The sequence below is a fragment of the Pleurodeles waltl genome, chromosome 6, assembly GCF_031143425.1.
Source record: "Pleurodeles waltl isolate 20211129_DDA chromosome 6, aPleWal1.hap1.20221129, whole genome shotgun sequence".
In the NCBI taxonomy this organism is placed as follows: Eukaryota; Metazoa; Chordata; class Amphibia; order Caudata; family Salamandridae; genus Pleurodeles; species Pleurodeles waltl.
The window spans coordinates 278,844,162-278,863,361 of NC_090445.1; the positions used below are offsets into that span (position 1 = coordinate 278,844,162).

The 19,200-nt window shown below is 44.5% G+C and overlaps 1 protein-coding gene across 1 annotated transcript in view; it reads left to right on the forward strand.

Annotated features, from left to right (window-relative positions):
• SMARCD2 (SWI/SNF related BAF chromatin remodeling complex subunit D2) overlaps positions 1–7,203 on the forward strand; it is a 631,810-nt gene extending 624,607 nt beyond the window's left edge. The window contains exon 13 of the mRNA XM_069238057.1: positions 4,408–7,203. Coding sequence (XP_069094158.1) covers positions 4,408–4,461 — 54 coding nt within the window. The 3' untranslated portion in view covers positions 4,462–7,203. The remainder of the gene's footprint in view (positions 1–4,407) is intronic.
• Positions 7,204–19,200: the final 11,997 nt, after the last annotated feature.

The following is a 19,200-nucleotide window of genomic DNA, read 5'->3' on the forward strand; positions in this document are numbered from 1 at the left end:
TGCTACTCATTGGCTAAAAAGCACCCCCAGAGGGTTTGCAGCTGCAACCACTGCATTAGCATGTGAAGTTCCTGTCCTGGACATCTGTCAGGCAGCAACGTGGACTTCTCTGCACACGTTCACTAAACACTACTGCCTGGACAGTCAGTTCCAAAGGGATGGGTATCCTAGTGTGATCTTGATTTGCAGACCCACCTCTGGGGATAGTATTGCTTGGATATCTATTCTAAGGTAAGCAATCTGCAACTAAAAGTCTCTATCTGGTAAACAAGTTACTTGCCTTTGGTAACGCCTTAACTTTTAAGAGACATATTCTAGTTGCAGATTCCATCCTGCCCGTTCTGCAAACTGATTTCTAGGGACAGGGACTTCCCTTTCAGGGCCCTAGTTTTGATGCACTAGTGGTCAGTGTTCTTCATGGCCCACGCTTCTGGCGTGGAAAGTTGTGAAAAAAAAACTGACGCCAGCACGCTGGAGTGGCACCTATATAGGTCTCGCAATGTCCTATCCAGCATCGCACACGTTGCTGACGAGAGAGCTGAAGCCGACCAGCGTCACCTGATGGGAATCTGTAACAAGAAAATCCCTCTACTAGATAAGGTGTTACCGAAGGTGAGCAACTTGTTCTACTGAGATACATTGATGGTTGTGTTCCCCAGCCATCAAAGCCCTGTATTCTGCTTGTTGAAAATAAAAAACACATCATCAGTGGACTGTGGATTGTCGAGCCTATTGAGTAGAAAAACTACCATGAGTGAAAAAGGGAGAAAGACTCAGCTGACTGCAAAGTTTAGATGTGGCCCTACAAACCTATGCTTGGTTGCGGTGTGCTGCCACAAAGCTATCTGGAGCCCCCATCTCACAAGGTACTTAATGAATTTGTAGCACTCACTAACCTTCACAAAAAGTTCACCTGCTTGTGCTATCTATAGCTTATATCTGCACTTCTCCTGGATGGAAATATGAGCCCGACTTTCTTACCCACGTCACAGGTCCTAAAGTTCTCCAAGCCTGCTGGAATGGGCATTGTAGGAAAGTACCATCTTGCCTGGCATGTTACCCCCATATTTACATGTATGTCAGTTTGTTTTTGCCTGTCTCACTGGGATCCTGCTAGCCAGGACCTCAGTGCTCATAGTTTGTGGCCTGAATGTACCTGTGTAGTGAATAACTGTCACTGAGGCTCTGCTAACCAGAACCAGAACCTCCATGCTTATGCTCTCTCTGCTTTTAAATTTGTCACTGTAGGCCAGTGACTTCATTTACCAATTTCAACTGGCATACTGGACACCCCTTATAAGTCTCAAGTATATGGTACCTAGGTACCCAAGGTATTGGGGTTCCAGGAGATCCCTATGGGCTGCAGCATTTATTTTGCCCCCCATAGGGAGCTCAGACACACCTTTACACAGGACTGCCATTGTAGCCTGAGTGAAATAACGCACATGTTATTTCACAGCCATTTTCACTGCACGTAAGTAACTTATAAGTCACTTATATGTCTAACCTTCACTTGCTGAAGGTTAGGTGCAAAGTTACTAAGTGTGAGGGCACCCTTGCTCTAGCAAAGGTTTCTCCCACAAAGTTCAGGGCCATTTCCCCGACTTTGTGAGTGCGGGGACACCATTACACGTGTGCACTACATATAGGTAAATACTTATATGTAGCTTCACAATGGTAACTCCGAATATGGCCATGTAACAATGTCTAAGATCATGGAATTGTTCTCCCATTCCAATTCTGGTATTGGGGTGCCAATTCCATGCATCCCTGGGGCTCCACTATCAATCAATCAATCAATCACGATATTTATAAAGCGCGCTATGTACCCGTCAGGGTTTCGAGGCGCTGGGGGGAAGGGGGGGGGGGGTGGAGGTGTGCTGCAGTTAGCGGTCGAAGAGCCAGGTTTTGAGGAGTCTCCTGAAGGTGAGGAGGTCCTGGGTCTGGCGTAGAGATGTGGGGAGAGAGTTCCAGGACTTGGCGGCGAGGAAGGAGAAGGATGGACCCCGGGTACTGTCAAACCAGCTCTCTGGGGGTGTTTCTGCAGCTGCCACTGCTGCCACCCCACAGACAGGGTTCTGCCCTCCTGGGGTCTGGGCAGCCCAGTCCCAGGAAGGCAGAACAAATAATTTCCTGAATCTCCCTTAGGAAATAGGTGTTAAAGGCTGGGGAGGGGTAGCCTCTGGAAATGCTTTGAAGAGCACAGATGGTGCCCTCCCTGCATAAGCCAGTCTACACCGGTTTAGGGAACCGGATAAAGGAAAGGGGAGTGACCACTCCCCTGTCCATCACCACCCCAGGGGTGGTGCCCAGAGCTCCTCCAGTGTGTCCCAGACCTCTGCCATCTTGAATCCAGAGGTGTCCGGGCACTCTGGAGGCCTCTGTGTGGCCAGTGCCAACAGGTGACGTCGGAGACCCCTCCTGATAGGTGCTTATCTGACTAGGTGGCCAGTCCTCCTCTGAGGGCTACTTAGGGTCTCTCCAGTGGGCTTTTCCTCAGATAACGACTTGCAAGAATTCATCAGAGTTCCTCTGCACCCCTCTCTTTGACTTCTGCCAAGGATCGACCGCTGACTGCTCCAGGACGCCTGCAAAACTGCAACAAAGTAGCAAGAACACTACCAGCGGCATTGTAGTGCCTAATCCTGCCAGCTTTCTCGACTGCTTCCAGGTGGTGCATGCTTTGGGGGCTGTCTGCGTTCATCCTGCACTGGAAGCCACAAAGAAATCTGTGGGTCGACGGAATCTTCCCCCTGCTTCAGCAGGCACCAAACTTCAGCGTCCCTGGTACTCTGGGACCCCTCTCATCCTGACGAGCGTGGCCCCCTGGAACACCCTGGTACTCTGGGACCCCTCTCATCCTGACGAGTGTGGCCCCTGGAACACAGATGATGGACCCAAGTGACCCAGAATGTCCAGTGGTCCAACTGTCCTTGCCTCCCCTCTCCAGACAGTTATCCTGTGCACCGCGTGAACTGCAGCTACCAGGGCTTCTGTGCACATTTCCAAGAATCCTGCATGCACAGCCAACCCTAGGTCCCCAGTACTCTGTCCTGCGATCTGAGTTGATCTCCGGTGTCGTGGGACCCTCTTCTTCTGCAGTGTTGAGACAACCGCTGTGTTCAGACTTATTGAACCCGTGTTCAAGGACTTCTGCGGGTGCTTCCTGCTTGTGTATGGGCTCTCTACGTTGCTGAGGGCCCCCCTCTGTCTCCTCACCCAAGTGGCGACATCCTGGTCCTTCCTGGGCCCGAGCAACACCCTTTTTCTTCAACTGCGGCTCTTGCAGCTAGCAAGGCTTGTTTGCGGTCTTTTGCCAAGGAAACACCTCTGCATCCTCCAGCACTCCGTGGGACATCTTCTGCACGAAAAAGAAGTTCCTAGCACCTTCCGTTGTTGCAGAATCTTCAGCTTCTTCCATCCGGAGGCAGCCATTTTGCACCTTCATCCGGGGTTTAGTGGGGTCCTACCCTCCGGACACTTTAGCGAATCTTGGACTTGGTCCTCTTCCTTTGTAGGTCCTCAGTCCAGGAATCCTTCAGTGCTTTGCAGTCTGTTGTGGTCTTTGCAAAATCCTTTATCACGACTTTAATGTGTTTCTGGGGAAATAGTACTTTACTCCTACTTTCCAGGGTCTTGGGGTGGGGTATCTTAGACACCCTTATTGTTTTCTTACACTCCCAGCGACCCTCTACACACTACACTAGCCTAGGGGTCCATTTGTAGTTTGCATCCCACTTTCTTAGTATATGGTTTGTGTTGCCCCTAGGCCTCATCCATCCTATTGTATTCTACAGTGTTTGCACTACTTTCTGACTGTCTTACTTAACTGATCTTTGTTTGTGTGTATATTTTGTGTATTTTACTTACCTCCTAAGGGAGTATATCCTCTGAGATATTATTGGCACATTGTCGCTAAAATAAAGTACCTTTATTTTTAGTAACCCTCAGTATTGTCTTTCTTGTGATATAGTACCTATGTGGTATAAGTGGTATAGTAGGAGCTTTGCATGTCCCCTAGTTCAGCCTAAGCTGCTCTGCTACAACTACCTCTATCAGCCTAAGCTGCTAGAACACTACTAATCTACTAATAAGGGATAACTGGACCTGGCACAAGTTGTAAGTACCATTGGTACCCCCTATAAACCAGGCCAGGCTCCTACAGGCATGTAGGAAGATGTTGTCTAAACGACAGCAGCCAATTGTAAAGGTGTTAATCATAGCGCTCATGGCCTTGGTACGAGGCCTATACCTTGAATTTATTGAATCAAATGCATCATATTTTGAACAGCACCACATCAAGTTAAAATATCTTTGCTTTTTCACAATGGTTTAAAAAAAAAAAAAAAACACTGTTTATACAGATTGACTCCCACGTACCAGTAATACTTGCATTTGTCTTTTTAGGTGCAGCAGCGAAGACAAGAACTGGAGCAGGTGCTTGGGATTCGCCTTACCTAATGAACAGTCGAAAACCTTATTTGCAGTCTATAAGCTGTGTAAACCTTTGTATTTCTAAACATCTGAGTGTCAAAGTACTTTTGTTGAATTAACTAAGCTGAAACGATTCAGAAATTACTAGTGGCTGCCCAATACTTAAACGCAGTTGGGACCACCTTAATGTGTTGCAGACGTTCTTAATTACATTCTACAAACTACGCCAGACAGGCCTTCTCAGGAAGCTGCTTTGCGAAGTGAATGAAAAACCTATGAGCCAACTGGTGTACGGCAGGATTTCCATCCATTAATAGAACATGTACATCTTCTTATTAATGTAATGGCTGCTTGTTCTTCCACATGGTGTCTCTTCAGAATAAGATGAAATGAGAAGATGTCGGTCATTTTTTTATAAACAGCAAAATAGCAGTTTTACTTAATGTTGAACATATTGTCTGCTGAAGACCTTGTTTACTCGGCTCAGTGGTGGTCAGTAAGAACTAAAGTTTTAAGAAGCATTTGCCAATGTAAATCCCTGGTTAAAGAATATTACATCACCACCTTGGTCTCTGTCAGGTCGCTGGCTGCGTTATCTATTACAGGCTGGTTAAGAAAAGGAGAAATGCAAACAATCTAAGAGCTCATCAGTGATTACTGAAAATCTTAGAAATATTTGAAAAGTCTGCCACACAAACAATGGATGCAGAGCTCCTTATCTGATGCATGAGTGAACCATCTCAGTTACACAGCACACTATTGTGTGTGTGTGTGTGTGTATGAGTGCACTTCTTACATCATGGCTGTCTGTCGAATTCATTGGATTAGCAGTCATAGATGTGTAATGGCAATTTTGACCACAATCAGCTAACTGGATTGAGCTTGAACACATTTCTAACAGGCCTACTGAACAAGTGTTCAGTGATACAGCTCCTCTATCTTATTTTCCTAAAACAATACTTTTAAAAGTCACCCCATGTGCTTTCAGGTGTATGTTTTCTGAAACGTAAAGTGGCACTGTACTCAAAAATTTTACATTTACAGCCATCCATTTAGTGAAAGCAGAGGAAGCAGTGGACCCATGGTAGAGGTTGTATAAATACTTGAGGTACAGTCACTAAGGTTCAGCACCCGTGCAAACTTTAGTTAATATTTTCTTATATTGGTCTGTATGTCGCACATTTTTTACCCTGCTATATGGCGACAAGCTTCCACACTAAAGATGCAGGACCTTTTCTGAAAACAAGCTGTCTTTTATTTGTAAATATCTGTTGACGTAGCACAGGCTTTGCCGACCACCGGCACCAAATGGTTATATTGTGCAAGTGTTTCACGGCTTTCTCTCGAAGACTTAGAGTTTCTCTGAGCTTTAGCTTTTAACTGAAACCAGGTCCGTGTTGCTGCCAACTAGATTTGAAGGCAAAGTAATGATCTTAACTCTGCGCACTGTTCTGTGAACAGAAGGGCTTTGAAGAGTAATAATTGCATTTTCCCCTCCATGATCCGTGAGTTTAGTTTTATTTAAACAATACCTGGCAAAACAATAAAGTCAGTTATGCATGCCTTGCATATTATGAACGTCGAGCTGAAATGTAGTTTAGGAAATAATGTGAGATGCTGGACAGATATCTCGTAAGATGAGCTTAATAATGAACTACTTGGTTGCACTGGTGTAAGCCATATAATTGAGCTGTTTAAATATTAGAAGTATTTATTTACCCTAAGTGCACACTTTGGGGGTTATTACAACTTTGGAGGAGGTGTTAATCCGTCCCAAAAGTGACGGTAAAGTGACGGATATACCACCAGCTGTATTACGAGCCGTATTACGAGTTACATAGGATATAATGGACTCGTAATACGGCTGTTGGTATATCCGTCACTTTTGGGACGGATTAACACCTCCTCCAAAGTTGTAATAACCCCCTATGTCTTCCCATGCTGGTCAGAATGGGCCAGATGTATGAAAAAGATTTGCACTCGCAAACGGTGCGAAACGGTAAATTTGGTTGTTTGCGAGTGCAAAACAGTGGTCTGCGATGCATGAAAGGCATTCGCAGGCCACACATAAGAAATCGCTAAAATTGCGATTTCTTGCGTTGCGACCTGGAAATTGCGAGTCGCAATTTGCGATTTGCAAATTCCAGGTCGCAAGGTGGTAACCTGGTGCAAAATTTAAAAATGCAGTTAAACTGCATTTTAAAATTTAACATGTAAAGCACACATGCCTTTTTGGCATGCGTGTACCTTACATGTTGCTAAAAATGATTTTGGGGTGCAGCAGAGGGGGCCTTAGGACCCCAGCACCCTGGCCTTTTGCATTTCCAAAATTGCGATTTCTGGTTCAGAAATCGCAATTTTGGAAATGCAAAAAATTCGCAGCTAGGGGCCAACAGGCCCATAGCTGCGAATGGGGCCGGTATCGCAACTTGCGATTTGGTAATAGCATTTGCGATTTTTAAGAAATCGCTATTACCGAATCGCAAATGTGATACATGGGGCCAGATGTAGCAAAATGCTAAATTGCGACTTGCAATTTGCGAGTCCATCCGACTCGCAAATTGCAAGTCGCAATTTGCTATGCAGTACGGTGTCTCAGACACCGACTGCGACTCGCAATGGGGTCGCAATGACCCACCTCATCAATATTCATGAGGTGGGTCGCAATTTGCGGCCCCATTGCGAGTATAGGCACTCGCTAACATGGAGGCCTGCTTACGTCAGCAGACCTCCATGTTCGTGACCTGCTTTTCAATAAAGCAGTTTTTTTTTTTTAAGTGTAGCCCGTTTTCCTTAAAGGAAAACGAGCTGCACTTAAAAAAAAAAAACGAAACCTTTAGTTTCGGTATTTTTTCAGGGCAGGGAGTGGTCCTTTGGACCACTCCCTGCCCTGAAAAAATAGTTTTGGGTCCATTCACAAAGTGGAAGGGGTCCCATGGGGACCCCTTCCAATTTGCGAGTGGGTTACCATCCACTTCAAGTGGATGGTAACTGCGACTCGATTTGAGACCGCGTACGCGGTCGCAAATGGAATTGCATCCCACTGCGAGTCGCAAATAGGAAGGGAACACCCCTTCCTATTTGCGAGTCGGAAATGCATTTTGCGAGTCGGTCCCGACTCGCAAAATGCATTTCTGCATAGGAAACTCACATTTGCGACTCGCAAACGGCAGTTTTTGCCGTTTCCGAGTCGCAAATCGTTTCCTACATCTGGCCCATGGCCCTTTGCGAGTCGGTAATAGCGATTTCTTAAAAATCGATATTACAGAATCGCAAAGGGCCGTGATGATACATCTGGCCCAATATTCTTTATTTTTAATACAGCTCTTCAATTCATCCTTATGAATGACTAGGAAAATCAAACGTTTATGCAAGTGATTTTAAACAAAGGTTAGGACATTCCTTTGTGGTTTTAAGCATGGCCTATTGGGCCAGTTAGAGGGTCTCAAGATGGAGTCTCAGGGGATCCTAATCCACTCTTGGTTGTTAGCTACTTATAAGGCTACATTGCATTTACTAGAGATAGGAGGCAAACCTTTCTGCCACGCCCCAGCACCTCTTGAGCTCCACACTTGCCTTCCCCACTGTCTTTTATTTCATGGCGTGGACAGGACTAATAGATTTGCCAGTCTCTACCTACCCTCGCCGGAGTATCTGCACTATTTTAGGCCAGCTACAACACAAAGCAGAAGTTTAGTTCAGCTTTAGTGAGAGATAGGATTTTTCTATGATATTGAAACTTCTTTATTCTTTACACCAACAATGGAAAGTATCTACTCCGGAAAAGTAGAGATGCTTGCCAGAGCTCCCACATTCCTTGTGCAGCACCGTAGCATAGCCCTGTTTGTGGCCTGCTGTACTGCTTTGTAATTCACTTCTTTCGTTTTAAGCCTTTTTGCAGAGTATTGTAGAGAACCATGTCAGTTTTTCTGTGACTAATGTTGCATCAATTGATTTACGTAAACCATTTTGCACACCTTAATTCAGTTTATTTCAGGGAGTACTGAGGTGCTTCTGTAAACATGACCTTCGAAGCATAACATGAGAGAAGCTGTATCTCAAAAACATCCTAACATATGTTAGTGGAGGAATATGCACGAGTAAAGCGTTTTTTATTTATCATACAAAGGATCTTCTTTTCGATATAGGAATTTTCTCTGCCTTATCTCGGCTTTTAAAAATAAATAGAAATAGCATTTACCGTATGGTAATAATGGTAATGGTGGATGCCATATTTCCAATGAAGACTCTTTATTTTAGCACTTACCCTGGTGCCATTCAGACATTCTTTATAGTCTAAATACTATGAAAATAGTTAAGCATTGTAGTTCCCATCAAAACATTGTTACCGTCTAATTACACACTGTTTAAGTCGATATTATTCTACTATACATTTCATTTCAGAAAGCCACCTTCTAAAGCTGTGCTAATTTTGATTGTGTAACTGTTAAATTCCCCCAAAATGCTCACATAAAAATATTCTAAAATTCATAATACCCATCCAGCTGTCCGTCCACAGAGTGGGTATTTAGAATCCAGATAGTTTCTGTAAATAGTTGGAGAGACCTCCAGTTTGCTGCCATATAGAGCTTCTTTATTTGAATTAACAGAAGCCTAACTTGTGGCTTGTAATGCAACAGATTGTCAAACTCCATAGCTTCGAGGCTTCTTCTCTGCTCAAGGTAATACATTAATAATCTGGTGGAGTATTCTCTGTTTGGTGATAGTCTTCCTTTATGATGAAAGCCTTCCTCTATGCCAAGTAGAGCCAATAATCAAAGTTTTTCTGTAGACCATGCAACTTGTTTTTTTTAATTGCATGCTGATAGCTATTAGTGTGCAGTAAATTATAGGCCACTAAAATAAAGTAATAGCCCAAAAAGTGTACCACAATAATTTTGATACCTCATTGGCTCAGAGCATAAGCTTTCAGAGGCACCTATACTTGGTGTCTCTGTAAACATTATTGAACCACTGGCTTAATAAACATGAGACGGTCATCTGACATTTGTTTGGACATGGACTACCTTATCAAATTAGACTGCATTCTCTTGGGACAATCTTTCCCCCAAAAGTGAATGATATCCACAACTTAGATATAACTTATCCGGAGCAGGACATCTTTACAATCAATCAGTAATTGGATCACTCGCTGCTGAATGTTTCTTTGGTGTTACGATATTTTGTGTTTAAAATCTTTTCACGCTCCTCTTCTATTAAACCAGCATCATCTAAGTTACTTCTCAACCATTTAATGCAAACTGAGACTGTTAGAGATTCAGAAGTCTGCCAGAAGCCCCCATGGTTGACCTCTACTTTAGAGTTGTGACTCAAATTATGCTCTTCTCTGACATACACGTGGAATATTATGTGGAAAATTTTTATTAATCATAAGTTTGAAAGGGTCGAAGAAGTGGAAGAAAGTTATTAGCAGTTGGAATTTTTAATTTTTAGAGGATGGCATTCCTTTTTGGTTAAAACACCTTGCACTCGATTCTCTTCTCGCATATATTATGATTTCTCCTTTGAAAGGTGTAAAGTGACAAGGTGTCAGTAAACTTGTGGGTGGAAGATTACAGAAAGAGTGCTCGAGAGTCCACCTCTTTGTGCACTGCTGCAGTGTTTGGTAGTATAATGAGGGTGAGTTAGCCATTGCGTGTAGGAATTAAGCCATAGTGCAGCACTTCTAAGTATTGAAAATACCTTAAAAGAAAATCAGTCTGAGAGACTGTTACAGGTTTGACTTTTTCAACTATTTCATAGTGATATCTGCTGTCAGCCTGAAAGGGTTTTTCCCCTCCAATAGAAGTTTAGAGCTTTGCTTGGCCATCTGTGGAAAAAGCGTTGAAACAAGACCATAAACATGCTACCAGAGAATTGCAATCGCCACTGATTTATCAAAAGAGATTGTGTTCAGCATAGTTTGACTCTTCTAATTTAACTGTGAGCCTGAATCTTATGCATACATAAACCGAGATCTTCAGTGTTGAGAACATGATTATTATTTCTACTGAGTTTTACTACGAAATCAGTAAATATTGCTTCTGTGCCGGGGGCGTAACGAAAAGTGACCAGCTCCCACTGCAGAATGTGATGAGGGCCCCCTGAGTTCCCCGAATTCCACAGATAATAATTTACTTTGGGCTGAATGGGACCCTTTAAAGACGTGTAGGCTCCCTTAAGAATTGCCCCTCGTGCCACAGAGGCCACAGGGGCTTGTGTTACACCCCAGAATCTTTGAATCCCATCCGTCTTTTGGTTATGCTTACAGTGAGTGTAATTATTCTACACCTTATCAGAAGTGTGAGACTCTAGCGCAACTGTCAGTTCAAAGGAATACATTTTTTTCCTCCTGAAAAGCCATTATAGAAGAAAAGTCATCTAATTGCGTGGATACAAAGCAGACACACGATCCTCCATACAATTATATTGTCAAAATAAATCAAACGACGTATCAGGTGTATGTCTGCTAGAAAACAATTGCTCGCCTTTGTACATAATACATGTACAAGTTTCACCATACACACTGAATAAAGAGCTATATCACCAACACTTACCACCATATCATGGTGCTACATGCAGTGTTAAAGAAGTATTCAGTGGATACAAATAAAATGAACATTACCATAAAGGACCCAGATAACACAAAATTTAATAACACAACATTTTTGACAAGTGCAGGGAATCGATGTGTCCCCCTTGAGAGTGCAGGAAAGTGTCAGTGTATACATGAGTCTAGTTCTTTTTTAAACAAAAATGAGAATTCCTGTGAGACATTATTCTTCTGCCTTTTGAACACCCTCTTCAAATATTTGCTTGTTGGTGCTTTGCTTAATGCATTGCTTTCCCACCTCTTTGTTGCATTGTTCATTTAAATTATGGATTTATCAGAACATAGATCCTTATGTAAATATGTGTTCCTGTTTCCCAAAAAGATGTTGCACCATGACATTTGAACATTTTAGTGGTAGTCCTAAACATTTGAGGAATTCCTCACCCTCAGCAGTTGAGGCAGTCATAAATCTCAGTTGCACACGTACTTGCTGCTCTTTATATCATTTGGCAGCAGATCCTAGGATTGAATGTACTCATCTCATATGTGATGTCCTCGTTGGCTGTTCCTGACGCCATGTGGTGAGCAGGGAATGTGATATTAGTGAAGCATTAACTTAGAATGTCTGGTAGTTAACCACATCGTGCACATCCTCTAGATCCGGCATGAGGGTCAAAATGTTTGGTACTTCTTTATCCTCACCAGGCAGGCATCCATTTACAGAAATGTGCCTAATGCTGAACCCAAATTAAATACGGACTGTTGTTGCTGTGGTGAAAGGTGCAGAAATGTAGCTGTTAACCATTCAAGTGGTACTAGCAACTTTAAGGGCTGATAACATCACCAAAGCTGCTGATACCAACTGATGCCCAGAGTGAAAGCTTGAGTCAGTAAATATGCTGAAGCCATGGGAATGAAAGAGGCAGACTATTGAGTCATGAAAAGAATCAGCATTTGGACCCTAAATGTAATATTTAGTGAAATTTGCTGTCATTAAGAAAATGACTACATTAACGACTTCGGAGCAAAATAGAGGAAGAAACTATTCACTTGACGAGATACGCTGAGAATGCAGTTTAAGAAAAAAAAAAATATTTTGCTTATTCTAGGACCTTTGCCAACCAGAAACTATCTTCCAATTTCCCGTTGCCTTGAAGGAAAGATAGCAGCAGGTTTTGCAGTACTGAACCACCACCTTTTAGTCTCTGCTAAACCATACTGACCCTCTGCAGGTCTTACATTGTGCAAGTGATCGCTCTAGTTGTGTAGCATTTTGTTTGCCACATATGCCAGATATTAAGGAAATTAATATGAAACATGTTTTAAGTAATTTTTGTGGTGTTTGCAGTTTATGCTATGAGGACCATGTTTGGTCATTCGTCAATCCGAGTTTTAGGGGGTGCCAGCACCCTGAAAATAGTCAGCGACCTCATAGTCTGTCAGTCAACCTATCTGTTAAATGGTTAAGCCACCAGCAACCTTGATTTGTTTGCCATGGGGGGCGGCTGGCTACAGGGATGTACAAATGTTAGTATGATTTCCAATAATATTATTCTAAATCTCAGTGCAAAGTTTTTGCTATGGCCATGCTACTCCAAGAGACATCTAGCTGCACAGATAATGGAGGACAACATTAAGCTACATAGGTAGAGGAATACCTAGTGACTGCATACAATGTGAGCTTAGCCTTCAGTTTTATGAATGAAAGTTAACTCCTTACTTTTTCAACGCAAACCAGCACTTCACTTACCAGGAGTCCAGCACCCCTCAAGCATGTGCCTTTGTTGTTTGATAGATGTTGGCTGAGAATTTAGATTAATACAAAGGCTTGTAGGTAGGGCATGTCTATCAAAGACCTACCTGAATTACAATTTAGGACAGTAGTTTGGATAGCGACTTTTCATTGAGATGTTAAAATGTTAGTTATCTCTTGTTAAAAAGAAGTATTCTGTGGAAAAGTGCAGAATTCTCAAAGTTTACCCCAATTTTTTTCTGTTTCATTGTAAGAACAATTCTGTTGCTGCATGTTAACTTGCTATTGACCAAATAATACTATGAAATACCCCAACTTTGCTTCTGTTTCGAAGTCCCCTTGTTTTGCGTCTACTATTGGAGCGCAGTAACACAAATGTGCCAGAGCAGTGGGTGTAATGAGTACCTGAAGACAACTTTTAAGACCCATGTGATTTAGAAGCAGAAATTGCTGTCATGAAATATGAGGTGCATGGGGAGTCTGTAAAGCAAGTCATGCATCTTCAGAATAGCTGATTTTCATGTTTTTCCTTCTAAATACCTCCCCCGGAATTTACACTAGAAGTGACACCACATATGTGAACATGCAATATTGTACACTATGCCTATGTGAATGTCTTCAGCAACCTGCCTCTGTCATGACCACGGTGAACAAAAATATGTTGGCCCCTAATCCATATTTCATTCACAGTAGCTGGTCACTTCAGCGGACCAGTTCAGGTCTTCACTTTTTCCATGGTGTATTTTCTGCTTATGGTACAGTATATTGTGTTTAAACAGTATGAATGCTTTACGGTTTTCCATACTGGAGGCAGCTGTGTTTTTAATTAGCCTTTTAGCGTTTAAGGTACAAGAGGTATGGTGTTTTTTTCATATTTACAAGATTTTGTTTTGTACTTTTTGGTTTCTTTTTAAAAAAAGTGAAAGCAAGCTTTGAATTAAATTCAGCACTGGCTTTGCATTTGTACAAACATTTTTTGATTAAAATGTTTTTGAATAAAAAGAAAGTTGTTTTAATTTGTTAAAGGCAGTTCTGGTTTTAATAACATCGATCTGACCATAATCTCCTTTCTGGTTTAACCTTATGAAAAAAAAATATTATTTTTTTCCTTTTATTACTTTCCATTAAGTGCCATATGGTAAATAGCTCGGGAAAACAGAAGACAGAATTGTGACCACACATTTTTCTCCACGACTTGTGTGTTTGGTACAACGTGGCCATCAGATGCCCAGGCCCGTTGCACACTCCTAAAAGGCTTACATGAATAAATACAATAGAAACTATTCAGCCTTCACAACCTTCATCATTTCACAGGTTCTAATTTGCTGTTGTTTTCATTTTAATTCATTACTCCAGTGTCTGTGTTAGTCAATGTCTGAACTAATGAGAATTAATGCTTTTATGGAGGCCATTATCATCCACCTGGGCATATCTAAGGGCACCTCCAGACTTCTTCCAAAACAGTAGCTAAGGCTTCAGGAGTCCCATCTCCAACCCTGGCATTTTTATTATTGCTGTTTATGAAATGCTTAAATCACCTTGATGTTAGAATGTTTGACTGCTGAGATGCAATGAAGAACTGCGTGACTTGTCTGCTTAATCATTGATCACAAAGAGGATTTGAACCATAAAAAGTATGATGACATGTCTGATGCTGATTAATAATTTATTGACTTAATCAACAAGTGGAGACCTTTCTACGGTCTTGGCGGCAAAGACCATTCATTGAGTGAGACAGTGGTGCAGCTATAATTAAATGATCGTAGTTGCATGCACCCCGTGGAGGAAATAAGTACGGCTAAATGTAATTTACATATACAAACAGGACAAGGTGTTTGTTTTTCAGAGTCTATTGTGAAACTGTGTGTGGCATTTTGTGCATGGGTGCATGAGCTGTAGGACATTGCCATTTGTTTCATTCTGCTGTTGTCCATTTCTCAGCTTCTGGTGATTGTTATGGTTGCAAACATCTTTGCCTGTTATGAGGATTTGATGCTATTCTGTGTATTGTATGGTGGAACATTCTGATTAACTTGTTCAAGATGTTTCATATGTAGGTTGGTGAGAGAATATAAATGTGTCAGTATACATTGCTATCTTGGTATAGATGTACTATTTAGGTGACAATTGCATAGATAATTATATCGTGCATGATTGTGGCAACATTTGTGTGTTACACATACGGTTGTTGCGCACTGTGTGAGAATGACAAGGTAAATATGAATTTGAGGAGTCAAAGAGCCAACTGTATGGTTTGGAGAGTATGACAGTGCCATGAGTTGTGTCTAAGGCATGCTGTCCTAATGAGATTTGTGATTAACAAACAAGTTACTTACCTTCGGTAACGCCTTATCTGATAGAGACTTCTAGCTGCAGATTCCTTGCCTAAGAATTCTCTGGCATCCACTTCGAATCCGGAATTTTTCTGCTGAGCAGTACCCTGCGCGTGCCGTTGGGTGGCGTCGTTCGGCTCCGCGTGGCGTCGACAGCGACATTGGAGCCGTCTGTGATGTCACAGTCGTCTATATAGGCACCACCCCGGTGCGCGTATGTCAGTTCTTTTCCTTCCGTGCCGGTTAAGCACAGACCTTGGAAGAGCTACCCTTTTTCTTCAACAAGTTTGTTGAGGTTTTTTGATTGTTTGAGATGACTTCGAGAAAGACAGGATTCAAGCTGTGTGGTGCATGTCATCGCACCATATCGGTCTCGGATCCACACCGAGTGTGTCTCTGGTGTCTGTATAAGGACCACGATTCGACGTCGTGTTCCGACTGTCGGGCCATGGCACCGAAGGCCTTGAGAGAGAGATCTCTCAAGCTTCTAGCGGCCTGACAGCCGTCTTCGGTCAGCGCGACTCCGAGGAGGTCACGGTCCCGCAGTAGGAGGAGGTCACGGCACCGCAGTAGGAGGTGGTCACGGCACCGCTCCTGGAGCGCCAAGTCCTCTTCCTCGGATTCAAGGTCATCGGGGCACTCAGGTAAGAGGCACAAAAAGAAGTCCAAGCGGACTTTGACTTCGCCTCAGCCGATGAGGCATCTAGGGAACGTCGACGTTCCGACCGCGGCTCCCAGGAGCCGTCACCAGGGCCGACTCTGAGTCTTCCCCCTTTTCCAGGGACCAGAGCGACCCCCGCTCAAATTAAAGAATTTTACAAGGCTATGCACCTTGTTTTTGTGTGGGCTGCACCCTTGGGTGGGTCATCGGGCCTGCGGGGTCAGCAGGGGCCCCATTGGTTCAACGTTGGCAGCTTCGGCTTCAGTGCCATTGAGGACCCCAGGATCCGATAGCAGATCCGGACTGGCGCAGATCCGGACTGGCGGCGGTCTCTCACAGTCGACCTCCTCCAGTACCGGGTCTGACGACGCTTACCCCACCACCGGCACCCACTGGTGGTGGTAGCCCCATCTTCATTCCGGATGATTCGTTGCCAGAACGACGTCGTACGATGCCGATTCCGACTTTGACGGTGCAGATTAGGCCCAGATCATTGCCTGAGCCTTATTCTGAACAGCCAGGCACAGGAGAGGAATGGGAGGGGTCTGAGGACCCTTTAGAGTGTGAACTGGAGCGTGAACAGGACTGGTATGAGGATCTAGGGGAAGCCAGTGGATTGGATACGTCTCCAGATACTGGCATGCTCCCTCCTCATAATGTGGCGACAGAGGAAGGGGTTTCTTATGCCATGGTGGTGCATAGGGCAGCTGAGGTCTTGGACCTAGACTTGCCTACGGTGCCAGTCAGGACGAATCTCCTGACAGAGGTGCTTCAGCCGGGGGTGACTACATCGGAACCGATGTTGCCCTTCAGTGAAGCCCTATCGGTTGTCCTTCTGGGAACATGGTCCAAACCCAGCACAGGGGCTCCTGTGAATAGGACAGTCAGCCACCGCCATAGACCTACTCCAAATGACTCTAGTTTCCTCACCCAACAACCCACGCCGGAGAGCTTAGTGGTCCAAGCCTCCACTTCCCGTGGTGCCTTCCCTTCCACCCCACTCCCCCCCCGCGGATAGGGAATCCAAGAGGCTGGACCAACTTGGCAAAAAAGTTGTTTTCTTCCTCCAGCCTGGCATTGAGGTCAGTAAACACCTCTTTCCTACTGGGCCGTTTTTCCCATACTTTATGGGATACGGTGGCACATGTGCTGCCCCAGGTCCCGGAGGGCGTACGGGACACTCTCACCCAGGCTGCCGAGGATGGGAGAGATGCAGCCAAGTTTACTATTAGGTGTGGATTGGACACGACCAACTCGCTGGGTAGAACGATTGCATCGACAGTGGCCCTTCGTCGCCAAGCATGGCTACGTTCTACTTGCTTTTCAGGGGATGTCCAGTCAAGTTTGATGGACATGCCTTTTGATGGCTCTCACCTTTTTGGTGAGAAGGCAGACTCTGTGCTTGAGAGGTTCAAGGATTCTCGAGCTACGGACACATCCTTGGGCCTCTCTGCACCAGCTCATCAGCAGTCTGTCTTCTGTCCCTTTTGAGGAATTCAGAAGGGGTGCTGTACCATGCCTGTCACAAGTTAGCCACTATCCTCCGGCTTCACAACATCCCGTGCGAGGGTGAAGTTGTGGTACCGTCAGACCCAGAGGGTCTGGCCAGAGGTCAGCCACCACACAGCCCCCCTCCACAGCGCCCAAGCCCTCCTAGTGTGGTTTGTCCGTCCAGTTGGAGGGAGGATTGAATTTCATCTCCCTCACCGGCAATCCGTCACATCTGACAAATGGGCTTGCAGATCATACGGAAGGGCTATTACCTCCCCTTCCAGTCTTTCCCTCCTTCTATCCCTCTGATAAAAGAAGGGCTGGTGGAGGATCATTTTGTTTTGCTCCACAAGGAAGTTACGGCTCTCTTGGTCAAGGGAGCTATAAAAAGGGTCCCGATGTCAGAAGTAGGCAGTGGTTGTTATTGCCGCTACTTTCTGATTCCACGAAAAAGAACAAGGGCCTTCGACCTATCCTGGAATTAAGGCACATCAATCTCTTCCTCAAAAAGGAAAAATTCAAGATGCTCACTCTTGCTCAGGTCTTGTCTGCCCTAGACCAGGAAGACTGGATGGTAGCGTTGGACTTGCAGGATGTGTATTTTCACACCCCATCCTGCCCGCCCACAGGCGTTACTTGCGGTTTCAGGGGGGCCACAAGCATTTTCAGTTTACCGTGCTCCCTTTCGGTCTTACCATTGCCCCTCAGTTGTTCATGAAGGTGATGGCAGTGGTGGCAGCAGGTTAGAGATTTCAGTCTTCCCCTACCTAGACAATTGGCTGTTGAAGGCTCCGACGCCCCAGGCTCTCGTCACCCACCTCTAGACGACGTCAAACCTCCTGCATTCGCTGGGGTTCACTATAAATGTGCCAAAGTCACACCTGACTCCCTCACAGAAACTCAGTTTCATCTGAGCTGTTCTGGACACAGTGCAGTATCGGGCCTATCCTCCCGAGCAGCGAATCCAGGATATTCAGGTTATGATACCGATGTTTCGGCCTCTGGCCTGAATTTCGGTGAGACAGACTCTGACGCTGTTGGGACTCATGGCTTCCTGCATCCTATTGGTCAAGCGTGCCAGATGGCATATGAGGGCCCTGCAGTGGGACCTGAAGTTCTAATGGGCACAGCATCATGGAAATCTTACCGACGTGGTTCAGATCGTGGAGGGACCAGAGCTTCTCAAAATGAGTATCAGTCCTCCAATCAGGTGCCTCTTTGGGAGGATCTTCTGTCGCAGCAGCAGGGGAAGGTTCTCCACCCGAACCTGTCAACTCTGCAGATTCATGCGTGGAGATTGAGCGGCAAGAGTTGATGGTTTATGACCTTCCACCATGGTCTGTGATGTCATTCTGGCAGCTAGGCGTCCTACCAGATAATTAGATACCGAAGGTAAGTAACATGTTCATCTGGTAGAAACACAGACTAGCTGCAGATTCCTTATGTTAGAATTCTCCACCAAGCTTCAGACTGGATCCACAAACCAGTACCTCTGCGCGTCAGTAGAGGATGTTGTGCGACTCTGTAGCGACGTCGCCCCCGGATACGATGTCGACTGAGTCCATATAGTCCCTCCCCCAACGAGCTGAAGTCAGTTTCTTCTATGACTAGAATCCGCACAACAAGGCAGAGCCACATAGAAACTGGCAATGGAACAGTGTATACACCAAAGAGGTAGATTTAAATATAATGTTACAACCACTAAATTGAAAAGCATAGCAAAAGAATGCCCGAAGTAAGACTGAAGCCAGATAGCACAGCTTGCAGAGCAGGGAGTGGGTGGGTCAATAGGGAGTCAGCAGCTAGTCTGTGCCTCTACCAGATAGGACATTCCCGAAGGTAAGTAACTTGTTCATCTGATAGAGACAATTAGCCGCTGATTGCTTATCTTAGAGTTAGATACCAAAGTAATATCAACCCAGGAGGGGATGTGAACACATCCCACCCAAGTCTCATAATAAACAACCAGTCAACT